At 39.8% G+C, this 21,826-nt stretch overlaps 1 protein-coding gene across 4 annotated transcripts in view; it reads right to left on the bottom strand.

The window, feature by feature from the left end:
- The window catches only part of LOC309372317 (cytochrome P450 2J2-like), a 39,597-nt gene extending 18,191 nt beyond the window's left edge, over positions 1 to 21,406 (bottom strand). Inside the window, exons 1-3 of one of the 4 annotated variants that reach the window (XM_081915840.1) lie at positions 21,264 to 21,406; positions 3,635 to 3,944; positions 2,101 to 2,263 (exon numbers count right to left, since the gene is read on the bottom strand). In XM_081915840.1, coding sequence (XP_081771966.1) covers positions 2,101 to 2,263; positions 3,635 to 3,835 — 364 coding nt within the window. In that variant the 5' untranslated portion in view covers positions 3,836 to 3,944; positions 21,264 to 21,406. Of the gene's footprint in view, positions 1 to 2,100; positions 2,264 to 3,634; positions 3,945 to 18,350; positions 18,999 to 21,263 lie in introns of those variants that run through there. The other 3 variants (XM_081915839.1, XM_081915841.1, XM_081915842.1) reach the window with 3 other exon arrangements.
- Positions 21,407 to 21,826: the final 420 nt, after the last annotated feature.

Consider the following 21,826-nt stretch of genomic DNA (forward strand, 5'->3'; position numbering starts at 1 on the left):
GGAGGCAAAAGCTTAGGATAAGGAGGGGGGGGATTGTCTGCAACAGCCAGAAGGGCAGGGGCCGAAGGAGACGCCTGGGGTCCTAATTTAGCAACGGCAGCTGCACATTTCTGCCAGGTGAGCAGACAATGAATCGGAGCCCTCGGTTCTGCAAAGAGGGTCTTCCCGATCTTTTGCCAAGTCCCCACCTCAAGGGACACCCTTTCGGGGTAGGAGGGATATTGGCAATTGATCTCAGCAAGGAGCTGTTCAATTTCTTTTAAGGAAACATTAACACCCGCAACTCGCTGTCTAACTAGAGAAAACAATTCCCTGGCATGTTCTTTCTGCAATTTTGTCAAATTGCTCCCCATACTCACGAAGTAAGCGCGCTGAGACTTTTCCAGTCGAGTGAAGTACAGGTGCTAGGCTGCGTAAGGGATCTGGCACGTCGGGGTCACCAGATGTAGGAATGAAAATCACGGGAGACGAGTAGTAGGTGTCATGTGAGAGGCGTCTGCCGGGGAAGTCCCGGGAACTCTCTTTTATTGAATATCACAAACATTGCCACAGGTGTACTTGTGGTTGATTGGTTGATACAAACACAAAGAAACTCATTGCCTATTGGTTAATGCAAATGCAAGGCGGGAATTACATGTGAGGGGTGGGAATTACATGTGAACATTAATCACTGGTAGATTAAAGGCTGGGAAACGAGGTTGGGACTAGACAAGCATGAAACCTCCTAATTAATTATAACTAAAGATTAATATAACATGAACAATTACTAATGATTGATCATAACATGAAAGAATATAATAATCAAGTTCTATAGATGTGGTCAGCTATGCATGGAGTACAAGTCACCATGAACTTAAGGTGAACTGAGCGATGAGGGAATGTCTTGGTGTTTGGAGCAGGTTTGTACAGTGTGTGCAGAAACAGAGAGAAGATTATAAGTGAGACTTCCCAGAATGCAAGAGGAAAGAAGCAAGACTTCCCATAGCAAGACTTCCCATAAGGCCACAGTTATGTATCCCTATAATGCAACAGTTATGTGCAGAGGGAATGATCTTATGTGCAGAAGGAAAACTTCCCTTTACATCACCTTACCAACAAAGGTCCGTATAGTTAAAGCCATGGTTTTCCCAGTAGCTATGTATGGAAGTGAGAGCCGGACCATCAAGAAGGCTGATCGCCGAAGAATTGGCGCTTTTGAATTATGGTGCTGGAGGAGACTCTTGAGAGTCCCATGGACTGCAAGAAGATCAAACGTGTCCATTCTTAAGGAAATCAGCCCTGAGGGCTCACTGGAAGGACAGATCGTGAAGCTGAGGCTCCAATACTTTGGCCACCTCATGAGAAGAGAAGACTCCCTGGAAAAGACCCTGATGCTGGGGAAGATGGAGGGCACAAGGAGAAGGGGACGACAGAGGACAAGATGGTTGGACAGTGTTCTCGAAGCTACAAACATGAATCTGACCAAACTGCGGGAGGCAGTGGAAGACAGGGGTGCCTGGCGTGCTCTGGTCCATGGCATCACGAAGAGTCGGACACGACTAAACGACTAAACAACAACAGATAAATGACTATGAAGAAGATATTACCTGTTCCTTTCATGCTTAAGCGCTAACTATTATTCCATCTCTACTAGTGATGGGACAGAAATTCAGTTCATCTTGAATTTAAATGCAATCTTACTTCAGTCTCACTTGCTGAAACAATGCACAAACTGGAGTGTTACTGATGTGTAAGTGTTTCAAACTGAAGAATGGAAAAATGAAGAACTGATTGAAAGAAAAACCGACAGATTCCTCCATCCATAATAATGCCAGGTTCTTATTTACAAGCTGTTTATCTTCAGTACTCAATACTGAATGGTGAGTTCAGTTAATCTAAACAGTTTAGTAGGTATACTTTTATGACACATCTTACTAGTAGTAGTTTAAAGATGCAAGGAATGAAAATGAAGATTAAGGAAAGATCTAACAATGAGTCCTGAATATTTAAACTTGAGGAATAATCTAAAAGGTTCCCCAATCAATGCAGACCATTAAAAATAAAAAATAAAAAGGAATTATTTAATTATCTAAATAATTGACAACATTAAAAGAAACTTACCAGATGTCCCAAATATTTCCTGGATACCAGGACTACTTGGTCGATCTACAAAGTTTTCACCCTGATGGACAAGAGCCTCTTTCATCAGATGCAATCCATTCACAAACACAAACCTCATGCTTCCAACCTGAAGACTGTAGACATTGCCGTATTTTTCTATAAGCTGAATGGAGATTGAGGTAGAATGTAAGAAATGATAGTTTTGTTGCTTTATTGTTTGGCGCCCAGCCACGCTTCCCCTGAGAGCCTCTCCAGCTTCTGTTTACACAGTGTGGCTTCGGAGCGGTCATAAAGCAATTAGCAGAATTACACAGTGCCTGTGTGTCGAAAGGGCAGTAATCAGTCCAGACGGTTCTTCTGTCCTTATATCTCTTTATTGGAAGCAAAATAGCGCATTTACAATCCACAACAGCCATCCGTGTTAAGCTGCATTTTCTCTGCCTCCTCTCTCTCCTTGCAGCGGCTGAACTGAATGCTTTCAATTTCCACTCAGTTCACAACATTCCAAGCTGCTTTCGTCATGTCTTGGCTTACTTCCCTTGTAAGCCCGTCCCCTCAAGCACGAGGCATAGAAGGTTAACCCTTCACTACACCCAACAATCCTCTCTCTATATATTATATATTATATATTATATATTATATATTATATATTATATATTATATATTATATATTATATATTATATATTATATATTATATATTATATATTATATATTATATATTATATATTATATATTATATATTATATATTATATATTATATATTATATATTATATATTATATATATTATTTGTCTGCTTGGTGCTTCTTGAATGCCTATATGGAAGAAGGGAACTTTGATTGCCATCAAATATATCGGGGACATCAGAAATGCCAAAATGGTTTCCAGGGTCTGTACATGGACAGGCCCCCTCCATCCTCCACCTGCAATGTATTCACAAGAGTTGCGGCTTATTTGCATGTAGTAACTTTGCCTAGTGTACTACACAGAGTTGTTGCAAAGATAAAAGTGGGGAAGGTAGGACAAGGAGCAACAAAACATACAAACACACACAAAAAATACTCTGCCAACCACGGTAAGTGAAAGGCAGTTGTAAGACCCAGATTTGTTACAAATAACTGTAGAATAAAATAGATCCTCAAAGTTCAGAGGCAAAACACTTCTGGATACCATATTCTGGGAAGAAACAAAAAGAAAGGCATTTTTCTTGGTGCCCCACATATGGGCTCCTCACAGACATGAGGCTGACCTCTCTCAGAATCAGGATGCTAAACCTGGAAGCATCTCAACCTGCTTCTCCAGCCAGGGTCTTACACTCCTTTCCAGTGCAATGTAGGGGCATATTTTGGTAGTATGGCACCCTGAGAGTGACCAAAATCTGGCACACATAAATGGATCTTCACAATGATCGTTCCTCTCAATTCTTTGCCCACTTGACTCAGTGCCTTATGCCAGGGAACCACTTGCACCACCCCAAATCTGGCACAGCAGTGTCGTATTTAATTCATGCCATAGGTTTATCCTTCATCCTTACCTTTTGTAATGAAATGTGAGGCTTCTTGAAATCCACATGTAGCATATTACCCAGCAAAGGAAGAGGCATGGGCCCTGGGGGGTAATTCCTTGGGCGAATATTTCTCTTGTAATCAGCAAGAAGTAGAAATGTAGCCAGAAACACCAGAACGACCTTCAGGGACAAGGCCTCCCAGAGGACAGAGAGCAGCTGCAGCAGCATCTTCAAACCCCTCTAGGTGTTCCTTTTGCAGACTGGTCTGCTGTCTGCTGAGGGAAACCTGAATCTGATACCACTAGAGCAGCCACAGCTGTGTTCTTGGCTGATGCGCCTGTAGGAAATGAGAACAAAGTCTGCCTATATTACTGTACATCATGCCCATAAAGAGGCAGGAAATGACCCAATGAATGATTCCACCAAGCAGGAAAAAGAGAGTGGGGAAGAGCAGCAATCAGAATTAAAATATTTCCTTCCTATTTTCACTTTTTTGGAACAGCAAAGGTTAATTTCCTTCATGACATTTCCAAGAAGGATTTTCTCCCCGTGCAAATCAAAGCACTGTCAATAAAGAAAATAAAAACTTACACTAAGCAGGATGCCTTTTGCTCCTGAAAGGTTTGGATCTGGGGTAGTTTCAGCAACTCTGACCTCTGGCTAAGGAGGCCAGAGGAGTCTATCTGCCCGCCTTCTGTTCAATATTGCATAGATTATATTTTGTTTTGGCAACAGTATGACTAGATCTGGGACTGGGAACCAGCACCTCTCCTGATATTTTCAGTCTCCAACTCCCAGCAGCCCTAGCGTTCCACGGACGTTCCACGGACCCCTGACAGTTGCTGATTGATGGCTGCATGGTGAACACGGATTCCTGATATTTTTGGTCTCCAACTCCCAGCAGCCCCAGCCAGTATGGCCAATAGACAGGGATGATGGGAGAAGGATCATTCAGAGGGCCAGAGCCCTCTAGTACTAGGCAGTTTTAGCCAGCAGCAGACCATGCAGAAGGGAAGAAATTGATGCAATGCAAATGCATTGCCAAGAGCACCAGATTGGCTCCGTCACTGCAGTGTTGCTTCTCTCCCTCCCATAAGCAGAAGCAACTCAGCTCTTGTGAGTTCCATTGAGCGCTACCATATCATGTAGTACTAGTCTTAGCCAGGGCTTTTTTCCCCCAGCCAGAACTCACCAGAACTCAGTTCCGGCACCTTTCATACAGAGGTGTAGGAAGGTCAGGTGGAACCTGGTGCGGAACATTTCTTGTCACCACCCCCCTTGATTGATTGATTGATTGATTGATTTTTGCCTGCAGAAATGCTTTTACGTTATTTCATGTTTTCTTACAAAGGAATGTGGATTCTGAGCCTCTGATAACAAGTAGGCGACTATGGACAGATACTTATATCTACAGGATGGATTGTGTTATTTTATTTATATTTATTGTTTATTTATTTAATAAACTTTATTTTAAAAAACATGCAAAGTGGTTTACCAAAACAAAAAACCACCACAGCAGTAAAATCAAGAAAAATTAACAATCCTACTTTAAAACATACAAAAGCTAAAATATCAAGAACTTCAACTTCCTAAGCATCTAGGTATGCTTGCCTAAAAAATAATGCTTTTAGCAGGTGGCCGAAAAAAGTCTAGCAAAGGCATGTGCTTTGTTGAAATTTCAGCCTTCACAACACAGGAAAATGGCCAAGTAAACAGCTATTTTTGTGGAGGAGGGTCAAGATATTAACTGACATGCATGAAATTTCATATGGAGCTATATAATCCCTAGTGTAGTAAGACAGGACCTTTGGAGCAGGCTTTTTTCTTTTTTTAAAAAAAAAGTTTTTTATGAACTGCCCTAGTAGGGCAGTAATTGTTCCTTGATCATCTGTCACCCCCTCCATGATGGCACCTGGGGAGGACTTCCGGGTTAGCGCCTCCGGTAATGGCTGAATTCCTCTGATTGGGAGGAATTTGCTTCGTGGAAATTAGGGTCTGGCCGCCACGGCAAAGGCGGGGACCCACAAAAAATCACAGGCAGGAGAAGCCTGTGAACGTGGGATTCGGCTGGCACCTTTTGCGCCTCCCCTACTCGCGGGGAAACCCGGTTTCGGGGATCCGGAGTGACGTGGGGTGAGTGGCGCGGTGCTTCGAATTGACTGCTTCTTTCACGGAGTGAAGCCTCATTGCTGTTGCCGGAGAGTGCTGACTTTCTCCTGTGGACAATTTGATCTTAAAACAACTACCCGTGAGTAGAACAGAAAATTGGATTTTTAAACATCTTAATTTGGCACTGAAACGGGGAAGTTTCAAACAGGAAGTCCGCCTTCCTCTTTTGTAAATAGACTGAAGCAAATAGGCTGCAAGCTAAAGTCTTGGAAAGCCTTCCGTAAAGGATTAAACTTCCATCGGCTAAAAACATCACCCCCCCCCTTGGAAGCAGGAGAAGAGGGGGGAAATTTTCGATCGTGTAAGCCTGCAGGAGAGAGTGAAGAAAGTCAAATTACCACCGCTCTGAACCTGGAAATGGGCTGCTAGTAAGACTGACGTTTTGGAAATGCTCATTGACTGTGAATAGATCGTTTGTTGACAGCTAGTTAAATAAGAGAAATACATTGTTTCCATTGTCTCCTTCTGTGTTTAAAAAGGACTAAAAGTAACTGAAAATTGAAACTAACTTTATTGCTTGAACTGTGCTTAAAAGGATTGATACAAATAGAAATTGTTTTCCCGTAGAGGAAGCCTTTGAAATTGTTACATGAGCTGAGCTGGGGGAATTTCCAGCTGCAAGATAAAAAACTGTGAGAATCTGGGATTGACCTTGGAGTGTTAAGAATGTTGACAGAAGAAGCCTTAGTGGTTGCATTATGTAAGATAAATGATTCACTGGAACAGCTCCATAAGAAGATGGATGCGATGACTATAAAAATTGATAACTTGGAACAAAAGGTGACTAAATTGGGACAAAAAGTGAATATTAATACGGAAACTATTCAGGAATCGATACAGGGATCTACTTTGACATGGCAAATTGTGGAGAAGGCGGGGGAGAAAGTTGTGGTTGTTGAACCTAAAGTAGCACAAGTGGAGAGGGAGAGAGCCCCAGCCTTACAGATGCAATTTGATGACTATAAGTTGATGCCTTTTATGATTGAATTTAGATAAAGTCAAATTTTGAAGATTGGAGCCCCGCTTGGACTGGAGAAGGAAAGCTGGATAGATCCCTTCATGCAGGGATTTACTGACTTTTGGGACCTGGACTTGGGTCAGGAGGAGACTGGAGTTGGGACCTCCAGCTTTGGAGGAACTTTGAAATATGTCCTGAAATATCTTTTGGATCTTAGTTTTAACTATGGAGATTTGGCTGACCTGTCGAGAAGGAATAAAAACATTGCTAGGTGGGAATTTCCCCGAGATCTACTCCAGCATCAAAGGAAGGAAATAAGAACAAGATCAGTAGAAGACAAAGTTAAATGCATGTATAAATATGAAGAAGACTTGCAGAAGGGACTTGGAAAAGAGTTAAGCGCCTCAGACAGATCACCAGGTTGATGGACTATATGGAATTGACGGAAATGACTGGCAGAATCCGAGACCAGGGAGGTGGAAGATTATTGGAAAAAGTTTAAAGTCTATGTATGGAAATAATGTAAAATTAATGAGTGTTAGAAAAATGTTGGAATGGAATTATACGGCTTTAGTAGAAATGTTATAAGGAATTAAGCATAAATAAGTACTATAGTATTAATGGAAAATAAGGTTAAAATATGTTAAGATAACCATATGACAGAAAATAGAGAAAGATGGAAAGGATTTGCTGAAATAATTAATAGAAATGGAATACAAAAAGGGAGGTGAGAGGAGGTCGATGAAACAAGGGAATGAAAGAGAGGGTATTAAGATGGTATGATGTGTGTTTTTGGTTTTTGTTTTTTTGTTTTTTAAATGATATTTATTCAAAATTTCAAAAATACAAGAAAAAAGAAAAAAGGAAAAATAAGAAAAAGAACAGGTACATAAAAGAGAGAGATAAAAACAACAACAACAACAACAACAAAAAGAAAAAAGAATACAAATCCCATGTTACATATTTTCATTTGCTTATTTCTTTGACCTCCTCACACCTCCCTTTTTGTATTCTAGCTTAATTCGTTGTTTCAGCAAATTCTTTCCATCTTTCTCAACTCTAATTTATCTTAACAGTCTAGCCTATTAGTTAACTCAGCAAATCCTTTTCATATTTCACCATATTCTGTTATTCAATTTACCTTAATTTATTTAACCTTATCTTACCATAATAAACCTTAAAATTCAAAATTTAAAACATATTTATACATAATTCCTTGTATCCTTTCTACTAAAGCCAGATAATTCCATTCCAACATTTCCCCTAGTGTTTCATTAGTTTTACACTAATTCCAGAAATAATAATAATAAAAAATTTCCTTTTCTAGACTTTTTTTTCTTTTTTCTAATTTTAATCCAACGTCCCTTCTTCCTGGTCTCAGGTTTTGTCAGTCCTTACTGTCCATTCCATCCAGTCCATCAACCTGGTGATCTTATGTCCGAGGCCCTTAAGTCTCTTCTATGCCCCTTCTGCAGATTTTCTTCTTGTTGTTTATGCTTACACTTTTCCTTGTCTTTTGTTGGTATCTTTCTTAATGTCTTCCCTTTCTCCTTGAGGAGTAGGTCTCTGGGGGATTCCAACCAATAATTGTCTCCATCTTCCCTCATCAGGCTAGCCCATTCCCCAAAGTCACACTCCCCGCCATCATCATTGTAATCCGAAAAGTAGTTATCCAAAAAATAGTTATCAGCATGTTTCAGAGTCCCACCAAAGTTAAGAGCCTCCTTAGCTCCAGGCTCTCTTAGGCCCACTCCAAGTTCAATCTTCCAAAACAGTGGCTTATGCTCCTGCAGGGCTTCGGGTCTCTCCATTTGTATTGCTTGAGGTGTGATCACAGCCTCCTCCATCTTCATCTGCCCTTGCACTTGCCCAGTCAAACCAGTTTCCTGAGTTGGTCGCTGTATAATTTCTGTAACCGTATTTCCTGTTAATCCATATTGACTGACTACAGCAGTCATCAAGTCCAACTTCTCATTCATCAAATCCGTCTTCTCATGCAACTGCTCCAGCAAAGCATTTGTCTTACAAAAGGCAGTCACCAAAACTTCCTCCCAACACATTTCTATTCAAGGTCAAACGACTGGTCCCATGATCCCAATCTCACAGCTGTAAGGTCTCCAAGTAAACTGCAGCAGCAAATTGACAAGCTCCCTCTAGGGGACACAATTTCTATTTGTATCCATCTTTTTGAAACATATCCAACAAAAGAAAGTTACTTTCAATTTTCAAATACTTTGTTTCTTTAGAATGCGGAAGGCAACATTGAAGTCACTTTGTTTCTCTTTTTTAACTATCTGTCAAAATGCTGCACTTACAATCAATGGACGTGTCCAACAATTTCTATCCTGACACCCCGTTCCCAGGTTTGAGACGATGGAAACTTATTTTCCTTTACTCCCTCTCCTGCAGGCTTAAACAGTCAAATCCCCCCCCCCTTTTCTCCTGCTTCCAAGGGGGTTTTATTGGTTATAAATGCAGGAAATTCCAGCCTTTGCAAACAACTTTCCAGGCTATTAGATTACCAAGTTTTTGCTTCAGCCTATTTACAAAAAGCGATTGGAGGAACTCCGCCATTCGCCGATGGCGCTAACCCAGTAGTGATGATGTTGTTTCTTTTAATTGTTTTTGCTCTCGTTTTGTTTAATGTGTCAATGTTGTGTTGTGTATTGTTTATATATTGTACTGTATTGTTTTTTATTTCTTTTTCTTTTTCTTTTCTTTTCTCCTTCTTGTAAGTAATGCATATTATTTTCCTGGACCTCTTCTGAAGGCTGGCGGGGGGCAAAAGTCTTTGTTCCCCCCCTGCCTGCCTTCCTGGGAGAGCGGGAAGGCAGCGCTGCTTCTCCGCTCTCCCGGGAAGGCAGGCGGGGGGGGGAAAGCAAAGACTTTCGCCCCCCACCGGCCTTCAGAAGAGGTCGGGGGACAGACTGTCCCCGGACCTGGTCTGAAGGCGGTTTCCATAGGAACGCATTAATTGATTTTTAATGCATTCCTATGGGAAACCGTGCTTCGCAAGACGAAAAACTCGCAAGATGAAGACTTGTGGAACGAATTAATTTTGTCTTGCGAGGCACCACTGTAATAATAATAATAATAATAATAATAATAAGGAAATCCCCACTTCCAACCAAACAACATCAGAGGCTTGTACAAGAACTTTGTTGGGGGGCCCATATGTCGATTAAGTTCAGGTGCATTGTTTATATAAGCTGTAAACCATATACACTGATAGGTCCTTTAAATTTTGAATAGTCTGTTGCCAAAGGGTTGATGGTTATGATGGTGTAAACATGTTGTCAATGGGATTTTTAATCTATTTTCCTGATCAGTTAGTTCCAAGGAGGAAATTTAATCTTTTGATTATACAAGAAAAGTAAAACTTTTTTAAAAAAACATATACAGTAGATCTTCATTGAGTCTTTACGCTATGTCATATCAAGGTCATTACTCAACCATAAGATATTACTACAAATAAACAAACTACCAAAAAAGATAATCCAGATCATAGCATAGTAAGATACGAAACACGACAGCAGAGTTAATATAAACAAAAGCAGCACTTGAATATTTAGTTGTCTTCCTCTTCTGTTACGTTCTTGCAAAATTTCTGGAAAACAATTTAAATATTTCCCTTTGGACGTCAGGATATCTACACTGATTTATATATTGTTGAAAGTATCCAGCTATGCCCTGTCCATCTTTATGCTCAAACAAAAGGAAACACAATGGGGGACTTCCGCTTTTACCACAGCTGCAACAGTGTGAGCTCTGACTGCAGTAAGCAGGTCGGGGTGTACACCGGTACTGTGAGAAACTCAGGCCTTGAAGAAATGGATTTGAAGGAGCTTATTATTAGTTTGAAATTGGACGTGGGAGGATTGAGAAAAGAGTTGGAAGAAAAAATCAACACAATTGATGGGAAATTAGAAAAATTAGAAAACACAATGGAAAAAATGAAAAAGAAAATGAAGAAATAAAGGAAAAATTAATAGAAGTCTTAGAAGGAATGAAGGAGACAGATAAGAAAATACAAGAAATTAAGAATAAAAATCAACAAATGGAAGAGATGGTGAAGAAAATTAGCAAAGAACAAAGGGAACAAAGAAAAGAAATGGTCAAATTGAAAAAGGAGATGTAGGAAGAAAAAGCAATCCAGGAAGCTACTGGGGATGCGCTAGCAATGATACAGATGCAGATTAAAGAGAAGACCTTGAGATTCAGGAATGTTCCAGAAGAGGAGAAGGAGGATATTTGGAAGAAGATGCCTGAAACTTTAGCAAAGTGGCTACATTTACAGGAAAAAGACATAATAGAACAGACAGAGAAAATCTTCAGAGTGAACTCAAGGAAAGCAAAAATGAACAAATGGCCGGCAGACTGCATCATTGTATTCACATCGAATTGGATGAAAGATAAGATCCTCCAAGCAAAGAGTAAGAACAAATTAGCCATAGATGGAAAGGAAATAATAATTTTACGAGAAGTCCCATCCAGGTCGATAAAAAAGAGACAGCAATTCCAATTTCTAACAAAAGCACTAAAGGCCAAATCAATATCCTTCAGATGGGAATACCCAGTGGGGATTTCCTTCAATTTCAAAGGAAAAAGAAGACAATTTGAGACATTTGAGGAAGCAGATATGTTTTGGAGGAAGTATCGAGGAGAATTAGGAGGAGGGAAAAGCGAAGTAAGAAATGAGGAAGGAAGAAAGGGAGAGCTATTGGATGAGGTGGAAGAAGAAGAAAGAGCTCAGCAAAGGGTGGAAGGATAAAGAACTATGCCAGTGGTAAATAATCAGACCAATAGCTATTACAAAATCCTTCTCCTTCGCCACTGCAGATAATTTAAACTCTTTCTACTAACTTTATAATTTTTTAACAAAGGATGAAATTCAAATTGTTATCTTGGAACGTAAATGGTCTAAACAATAGGAGGAAGAGGCAGAAAATAGAACGTATCTTAGAGAGGCAGAAGTGGGACCTTGCTTGTATATAAGAAACCCACATCAATACTAAACATAAAAGATTATTGGTAAAACCAAAGTTAGGGGAAGAATTCATCGCATCTGATTTAAGAAAAAAGAGGGGGGTTATAATGTATGTTAAAAGCAAATACTTTTGGGTTGAAATAATGACAGATGAGTGGTGAGTGTCATATTGGCGGCATCTCTCGAACAAGTCTCGAGAAGTCTCTTTTATTGAATATTACAGCATTGCCACGTATGTGCTTATTGCTGATTGGTTAACACAAGTACAAAGCAAAGGTTGCATATAGGCATTAATCATCAATAGATTAAAGGCTGGGAAAGGGAGCACAGAACTAGACAGGCATGAAAACCTCCTAATTAAACTTTTACTAGTGATTGATATAGCATTCATCCGTAGATGTGGTCAACTATGCATTAAGAACAAGTCAGGGTACGAACTCAATGTGAACTGAACATTCTAGGAATGTTTCAGCTTAGAACAGTTTGCCAGAATCATGTGCAGAAGCAAAGCTTAGAAGCAAGACTTCCCATCAGGCCACAGTCATGTGCAGAAGCAGAGCTTCCCATTATGCAGGCATGTGCAAAAGCAAGGCTTCCCTTCAAATACGAACCAGAATTGTTATATGAAGATAAAGAGGGGAGGATTGTAATAGTCAAAATATCACTAGAGAGGGAACCAATTGGGGTAGCGGGGATCTATGGATCAAATAAAAGAAAATCAGAATTCTATGTTAAAGTAAGATTAATGGAATATATAGATATGAAAATTATTGTGTTGGGGGATTTAAATGGAGTAATGGAACCAGAATTGGATAGATTGCAGAAGAAGAGGGGGGAAATGAAGGGAAGCTGCCAAAAAGCTTTATGGAAATGGTAAAGATTTTTGATTTAGTAGATATATGGAGATATAAATATCCTGTCGAAAAGGAGTTCACATATTTCTCAGAACCAAAAAAATTTTATAGTCGAATCGATAGTATATGGATTACTAAGGATATGACAATTGAAGCAGAGAATGCCGAAATATTACCAAAAACTCTTACAGATCACAATCCAGTATCATTAACTCTTAAAGGAAAAGAGAAGGAAAAAAAAGGTGGAGAATGAATGTTTTCTTATTAAAAAACCAAAAAGTAATACAAGGAGCCAGAAAGTTGATGAAGGAATATTTTGAAAACAATTGGAGGAAAGGGACAGATGTTAAAACAGTGTGGGATGCTGGGAAGGCAGTTATTAGGGGATATTTCATACAACAAAACTCAATAGCATATAAGAATAAAGAAAAGAAAAAAAGAAAAGGGAGCTTTTAGAAGAAATTAAAAGGAAGGAAAAATTGGCCTATGCAAGCAAAAATAAAGAGAGATTAAATTAGGAAATTAAATTACTGAGAGTAGAATATAATAAAATTATAGAACAGGAGGTAGAACAACAAATCAAATTTTGGGAATATAAAAATTTTGAATGGGCAAATAAACCAGGCAAGATCCTTGCCTGACAATTAAAAAAACAAAGAAATGAAAAATTAATAAATAAAATAAAAGTAGAAGAGAGGACAATAAAGGATATGACACAAATTAAAAAAGAATTTGAAAAATATTACAAAAAATTATATCAAAAAGATGAAGTGCCAATAGAAGAAATAGAGGAATATATAAAGAAAAATGAATTAATAGAGATAGCAGAAGAAGACCATAAATTATTAAATGAACCAATATCAACCGTAGAAATTAAGGAATCAATTCAAAAATTAAAAATAGGGAAATCCCCAGGTCCACATGGCATACCAGCTGAATACTACAAAGAAATGTTAAATGAATTAATCGACCCACTAAAAGAAGTAATAGAGGAAGCGGTAGAGAAGGGGAATATTCCAGACTCTTGGACTCAAGCGTATATAACGCTCCTGCCAAAACAAGGTATGGACTTGGAATCTGTCTCAAATTATAGATCCATTTCATTGTTAAATGCGGTTTATAAAATTTATGCAGGATTATTGGCTTACAGGTTGAAAAAAATTATAGGAAAAATAGTACATAAAAACCAGGCTGGATTTGTGGAAGGTAGACAAATAAAGGATAATATTAGAAATATAATAGACATAATGGAATATCTACAAGTAAGAAGAGATAAACAAGCAGCCCTTATTTCAATCGATGCAGAGAAGGCTTTCAATAAAATCTCATGGGAATTTATGAAAAAACTATTAAAAGAATTGTGTCTAGGTGAAAAATTCCAAAAAGGTATAAATGCAATATATAACCAACAGAAAGCAAAAGTTATTATTAATGGAGAGTTTGGAGAAGAAATCAATATCTTTTGATACAAGGTACAAGACAAGGATGCCCCCTATCCCCAATGTTATTTATAATAGTATTAGAGGTTCTATTAGAGAAAATAAGGCGGAACCAAATAAGAGAAATAGCAGTTGGTGGAAAAACATATACGTTAAGAGCCTTTGCAGATGATGTTATGATCACAACAGAAAATCCCCTACAATGTACACCTAGAATATTGCAATGCATAAACGAATATGGCAGATTTAAATTAAACTATGGGAAAACCAAAATGTTAGTGAAAAATATGGAAGAAAAAGATAAAGTGAAATTACAAGAAATTACAGGATTGGAAATCAAAAAGAAAATAAAGTATCTTGGAATAAATTTAACAACAAACACTATAGATTTAAGTAATGAGAACTATGGGAAAACATGGAATGAAATAAAAAATGATTTGCAAGTATGGGGAAAATTAAATCTTTTCTTACTAGGGAAAATATCAGTAATAAAGATGAACATGTTCCCAAGGATGATGTTTTTATTTCAAAGTATCCCAATACTAGGAGGAGATAAATGTTTTAATAATTGGAAAAGAGATTTGGCTAAATTCGTATGGTCAGGGAAAAAGCCAAGAATAAAACACAAAATAATGATAGATAAGAAGGAGAGAGGAGGATTTGGTCTCCCTGACATGGAGTTATATCATGATGCGGTGGGTCTGACCTGGCTAAAAGAATGGATCAAATTAGATGATTTGGATGTATTGGATTTAGAGGGAGTAGAGACGAGATTTGGATGACATGCCTATCTAATAGATGAAAAAGTTAAAGTACATAAAGGCTTCCTGGGGCAGAGAGTCAGAAAGTCTATACATAAAATATGGGAGAAATATGAAAGACTCCTAGAACCGAAAACTCCCTGGTGGGCATCGCCGGCAGAAATTGTCGCAGTGAAAAAATTAAATATGAAAGAAAATTGGGCTACCTACAAAATGGTATTAAAGGAAGAAAACGGAGAATTGGAATTAAAGGATTATACAGAAATTAAAGCTCATATTAGTGATTGGTTCCAATATATTCAAATTAAGTATAGATTAGCAAAAGACAAAAAGTTAGGATTTGAAAAAGAAATATCAAAATTTGATAAATACTTAATACAAAAAAAATTAAAAAATATATCTAAATTGTATAATCCGATTTTAGAGTGGGAAACAAAGGATGAATTGGTTAAAGTATCAATGATTAAATGGGCACAAGATATTGGGGAAAATATTATGTTTGAACAATGGGAATAATTGTGGAAAGAAGATATGAAATTCACCATGTGTTATATACTGAAAGAAAATTACCTTAAAATGCAACATATGGTATTTAACACCTGAAAGAATAGCAAAAATGAATAAGAACTGTAGTGATGTCTGCTGGCGATGCAATACTGGAAAAGGTACTATGATCCATATATGGTGGAATTGTTTAAACACCAAACAATTTTGGGAAACAATATATAATGAAATGAAAAAATATATTTAGATATTCATTTAGGAAAACACCAGAAGGTTTTTTATTGGGAATAGTACCAGGAAGCCTAAAGGAAGACGACAAGACCTTATATTTATATGCAACGGTAGCCGCAAAGCTATTGATTGCGAAAAATTGGAAAAGTAATAGACAAAAATAGAGTGGCTTGCCAAATTATTGGAGTACTACAATATATCCAAAGCAATGGGAGAAATTGGAAGGATCTCAAAAGAGAAGATAGATAGGGACTGGAAGGTGTTTGAAAGATACTTGCAAAATCGTATCGAAAAATCAGAACTCCTATTAGACTAAACAAGTTCCATTTCAAGTACCGAAATACTAAATAAGATGGATAACAATGTGTAATAGAAAAAGAAGTATGAAATTAGGTTAAAGGTGTGTGAAAGAAAGTAATGGAAGTGGAAAGAAATTGTAATTGAGTAGATTGGAAGTCTAACACAAGGGTGGGGTGAGGGTGGTGGATGGTGAGGGGAAAAGGAATTATTTGTGGGATTGAGTGTAGGTATGTTTGAACACTTTTAAGGATTGTATGAAATGTATGTTTGTATGCTTGTATATTTGTAACATATGTGTATAACAAAACAAAAAAAATTTTAAAAAAAGGAAACACAATGGCCACAATTTGATCTCTTTTCTGTCCTCCCCACCACCACCACCACCAATACCTATAGCTTATCAGGGAGTTTCTCCCAGAAGGCTATATGCTAGAATATATCATACTAATAATTCAGTTCAGTTCAGGTGCAATTGTTCCAGATTTTCGTTATTGTCCCCCTAGTCACAGGAAGATAAACAGTAAGAACATTGTTCTTTTAAACCCGATTTGAATCGCGACAGGTTCAATAGTGCCAAGCTTGGGGTAAGCAGTAAAACCTGTTGCATTATTCTAGAATTTTTATAAACATCTTCTTCCCCAAAGCAATGGACATCCCAAACAATTCCACAAATGTTTTCATGGAAATCTGTCAGGGAACTGACATCAGTGCTGGAGGGAGAGAGCAAAAGCCAGAGGGATTATAGAGAGCGTCCAGGGATCAGGAGAAGCAGCTCATCTGATGGGGAAGAGAATCAGCATAGCACCAGTGGAGAGGGGGGGCAGGAGCTGGCAGTGGCAAGGCGGTCCCATGACTCCTTGCCTGGGACAAGCAGGGAGGGAAAGGGTCCTCCGCTGCCCACACCCACTTTGCGCAGAAGGCTTTCGCGCAGAGAGGGAAGGCGGAGACTGGGCGTCAAACAGCTTCTTTACTGGAAGAAATTTAAGAAACGCCCACTCACGGATTCTGCCAGCGACTGAGTCAGCCACGGGTGAGTGGCGCTCCAGACAGATAAACTTTACTTTGGCAGCCCAGCCAGGTGTTTGCTGGGAGATATTTGCTCCCAGGGAGATATTTGCCTATTACAAAATCACTTTACAAACTCAGTTTTCACCTTGTTATTGGGACAAGCGGGGAGGGAAAGGGTCCTCCGCTGCCCACACCCACTTTGCGCAGAAGGCTTTCGCACAGAGAGGGAAGGTGGAGACTGGGCGTCAAACAGCTTCTTTACTGGAAGAAGTTTAAGAAACGCCCACTCACGGATTCTGCCAGCGACTGAGTCAGCCACGGGTGAGTGGTGCTCCGGACAGCCCAGCCAGGTGTTTGCAACCAGCCAGGGAGATATTTGCCTGCTTGCGCACGAGCAACCCCTATAAAACATTACAAAATCACTTTACAAACTCAGTTTTCACCTTGTTATTGACTTTGTTTATTCAATCAGAACAGAAATACATTTGAAAAACAATAAAACCTATGGAATATTCACCGTCCACAATCCAGCTCAGAATTGTATGCTTAACCCACCAATATTACTATATGTATATGCACATTTAGGGATGCGGGTGGCGCTGTGGGTTAAACCACAAAGCCTAAGACTTGCCAATCAGAAGGTCAGCGGTTCGAATCCCTGCAACGGGGTGAGCTCCCGTTGCTCAGTCCCTGCTCCTGCCAACCTAGCAGTTTGAAAGCACATCAAAGTGCAAGTAGATAAATAGGTACCGCTCCAGCAGGAAGGTAAATGGTGTTTCTGTGTGCTGCTCGGGTTTCACCAGAAGCAGGTTAGTCATGCTGGCCACATGACCTGGAAGCTGTACACCAGCACCCTCGGCCAATAAAGCGAGATGAGCACCGCAACCCCAGAGTCGGTCACGACTGGACCTAATGGTCAGGGGTCCCTTTACCTTTATAAGCACATTTAAACGCTGCCTTGAGAGTGGGGCCAACAATACAGAACAGCAAGAACTGGTTATGTAACAAGGGAGAGTTCTTGTATGTTCATTAAGATGCATTGATGTAGCTAACATATTAAGCTCTTTGCATGATCGCAATGAACAAAATGTGCCTTGTAAACCTGGGCAGGAATTCCATTAGAGCTAGATCTTGAGTTGTGAGCACACCCTTTTCTCTAAACAAACCAATGCCTTTTTTCCACTGCAGGCAGAACAAGCTTGTGTTCTGTCAGACCCAGAAGCTCCTAAGGATCCACAGTTGTTGTTTTCAATTGATTTTATTGACATTTTCTTGGAAAAAGTAAGAAATGCATAATAACAAACAAAACATGTGTAACAAAACTTGGCTAGGAACTTAGTCCTGGTACTACTGGCTGATGCATATAAGACAAGAAGAGGTAAGGTGTAGAAAGAACAATCTGGAAAAGCAAGATCTAAAGATCTAAAGTGTTTAGGTATAACATGAGTGCATTGAAGATCTGTGGGGAGGACTGCTCCCTGTTGTCAGGAAACAAATTCAACAGATGGAAATCCTGCAGCAACATGACTTACCAGCTGCTCTCTTCAGTGACAGGAACCAGTTAGAGCTGCACAGGAACACCTATTCAGTAGGCTCTTTAGAAGAGAGCCAGAGGAAGCCCACAGTGTCTTGGGACCCTGGCTTGATTCTGACCTTCCTTTACAAAGGGTGAAAGCAAGCTATTTGTTCCCTCTCCTGAGAGGGCAGAGAGAGAAACAAGCAAGACCTTTCCCCCTGTTTTGAGCCAATGAGTAAACTGCAAGTTTTGGACACAAGCTGATAGAAACGCCCCAGGGTCCTAAAGACCTTCTGATTCCTGCTTTTCTATCCAGCTTCTTGTCTTGCTGTTCACTTTTCATAGCAGTTGGGAAGCATCTGGCACAGGTATTCCCTTGAAGTTATTTTGTGCAAATAGTGGGTGGGTGGGTGGCAAAAGTAAAGTGTTCTGTTTAAGTCCAGGCACTCAAAGATCCCTATATAGCAAATTCTAAGTACAATGTACACATCTTTACTCAGATGTAATTCTCATAATGTTTAATGGGGCTTTGTCTCAGGTAAATCAAATTGGGTATAGAATTATAGTAGTCAGGGTAGATTAAGAACAGTTGAAGCATCATAACTGTACATTGGTACCTCAGTTTAAGTACTTAAATCGTTCCGGAGTTCCGTACTTAACCTGAAACTGTTCTTAACCTGAAGCACCACTTTAGCTAATGGAGCCTCCTGCTGCTGCTGCGCCGCCGGAGCACAATTTCTGTTCTTATCCCGAAGCAAAGTTCTTAACCTGAAGCACTATTTCTGGGTTAGAGGAGTCTGTAACCTGAAGCGTATGTAACCTGAGGTACCACTGTACTAAATAGTGCTGCTCCTTTGTTCTCCCTCCTCCCAATCAAATGAAACTTCCCTGCCTGGTTACTCAGAAGTAAGTCCCAATGTACTCAATGAGGAGGACTCTCAGGTAATGTGTATAGGCTTACAGGCTCCATCTTAAGGGGGCATGGGTTCATTTACAGTCTGTTTTAGCTATGCGCTGCTGCTGTTGCATTCCTATGGTGTCATTCTTGTTTTTTATTGTTTACTTTTGTTTTTAGGATTTACATAGACACCAATGCTGTATTTACAAATTATTGGGGGTTAGATGGAAATGCTGAACTATAACTGGCAGCTATAAAATTGTTATTACATAAAATAATTTTGAAAATAATGGGGTGGGGGAGAGACCCCCGTACCAAGAACAGGGAATGGGGACTCTGGAGCCTCATCAATGGATCATTATGATCTGCATACAAAATCACCTGAAATGTGATTTCCTGGGAAATCTTGCTCTCTCAGGGGTAAACTACAACTCCCAAAATAACTACAGTTCCCCAGATTCATTGAGGGGGCAAGTCTGTTTTGAATGTGCTTTAAAGATACATGTTGCAATCCCAACCCTACTTACCTGGGTTAAGCCCTAATGAATTCTGGCTAAACATAATTAGGATTATGAGGTAAAATTAGGATTTGGAGGTAAAATTGGTAATGATATATTGGGCTAAAGATATTGGACATAGCATACAGTTAGAAGATTGGGAGAGGTTATGGAATGAAGGTATTACCGTATTTTTCACCCTATACGGCACACTGGACCATAGGACGCACCTCGTTTTTTGGGGGGGAATGAATAAAAATAATTTATTTTCCCCCCCCCAGCCCCCAGAACAGGCTGCTATCCGCAAGCCTTGCGAGCCCGGCGGGACCTCCCGTCGCGCGCGCAGGGCTTGCGGACATCTGCCCGAAGCACGGGGCGTGCTCCGCAGCGCACCCCATGCTTCAGGCTGCAGGCTGCTGCCCGCAAGCCTTGCGAGCCCGCGGGAACTCCCCCAGGCTCGCAAGGCTTGCACAGAGGTTCCTGAAGCCTGGAGAGCGAGAGGGGTCGGTGCGTACCGATGCCTCTCGCTCTCCAGGCTTCAGCGAAAGCCTGCATTCGCCCCATAGGACGCACACACATTTCCCCTTCATTTTTGGAGGGGAAAAAGTGCGTCCTATAGGGCAAAAAATACTGTAATTTTACAGTATGTAGTACGCTTAAAGAAAATGTTATGAAAATGACGTATAGGTGGTATTAACTGGTATTTAACGCCAGTTAAATTGGCCAACATGTAAGGAAAAAGAAGATACTTTTTACCATATGTGGTGGACGTGTAAAGAGGTAAAAGCTTTCTGGGAAATGATATATAATGAGCTAAAGAAAATGTTTAAAAACACTTTTGTTAAAAAACCAGAAGCTTCCAGAGCAGCCGCTAGAGAGACGCGTGGAGATCCACGCTCCTGCAATCTCAAGGCGGACCTGGTGCCAGAGAGGGAAAAACGAGGGACTAGGCATAAGTCACCTCAATTTCAGGGGGGAAGCTGAGGGCGGAAGCCTAAGGCAGCGCAAAAGAAGAGGCTTCCCAATATTATAGAACAAAGAAAACTGATATAGAAAGATGAGGGGAAGACCTTTGCGCAAAGAGGCAAAACCACTCTCTGGTACAAACGCCCCAATTCCCCGGCACGGCAGCGCTGAACTCTCCTATAAAAAGGAGACTGTGAAAAGCAAATGCCTCCCCTGTAAAATAATGGAAAGAAAAGAAAATAATTGGAAAACCTCTGCCTGTTCAGTGGAGGGAGGGGGAGGCAGGAAGAAACAGTTTGTGGACAGAACTACAGAACTGAACAGACAACAGAGAAGGCGGCCGTGCGCCTCATGCGAAAACCCTCTGCTAATAATTGCACAAGGTGTTTTAAGAAAAGCGTGTCTAGATACACCAGATTGAGCAAAAATAACGAACTGAAACTAGAAATTAGGAAAAACTAGAAGAATAAACTATTGGAGGACTTTATAATGGACTAAAAACTGTAGTGAAAATAAACGACTAAAAAACAGACCCGCTGAGGAAAAAAACTTGAGAAATCTGACATACCTGTGTGGGAGAAGGGAAAGAGAAGTGTGGAGGTGTGCTGAGTCACAGGGATCCTCTGCCATTGACGGAGACTGCTAGAAACAGGGACAGGAAGAGAAGACGAAGAGGAGTCCTTAAAGATCCCAGAGAGAGTTTCGAAAGTCTCCCGAAGATACAGTGATGTGTGTGGCTGTTAAAAGCAATTACAACCAGAAGAATACACTAATAGAGACTACACCACCTCCTTTTGGATATAAATAGAAAGACAAGAACAATTTTAAAATTCACCACAGATGGTACTTAACTCCTGACAGACTGTCAAAAATAAATAAAAGGAACAACGACAAATGTTGGAAATGTAACAGAACAAAAGGTACGTTATACCACATGTGGTGGACTTGCCCAAAGATTAAAAGCTTTTGGGACATGATCCATGACAAAATAAAAAAATTGATAAGGACATCACACACACAAAAAGGCAGAGGCATATTTATTAGGAATCCTAGATAAAGATATCCCCAAAGATAAAATTAACTTATTTCTATACGCGACAACAGCGGCAAGAATTTTGATTGCTAGCTATT

Source organism: Podarcis melisellensis, assembly GCF_964234715.1.
Source record: "Podarcis melisellensis genome assembly, chromosome: 6".
NCBI lineage: Eukaryota > Metazoa > Chordata > Lepidosauria > Squamata > Lacertidae > Podarcis > Podarcis melisellensis.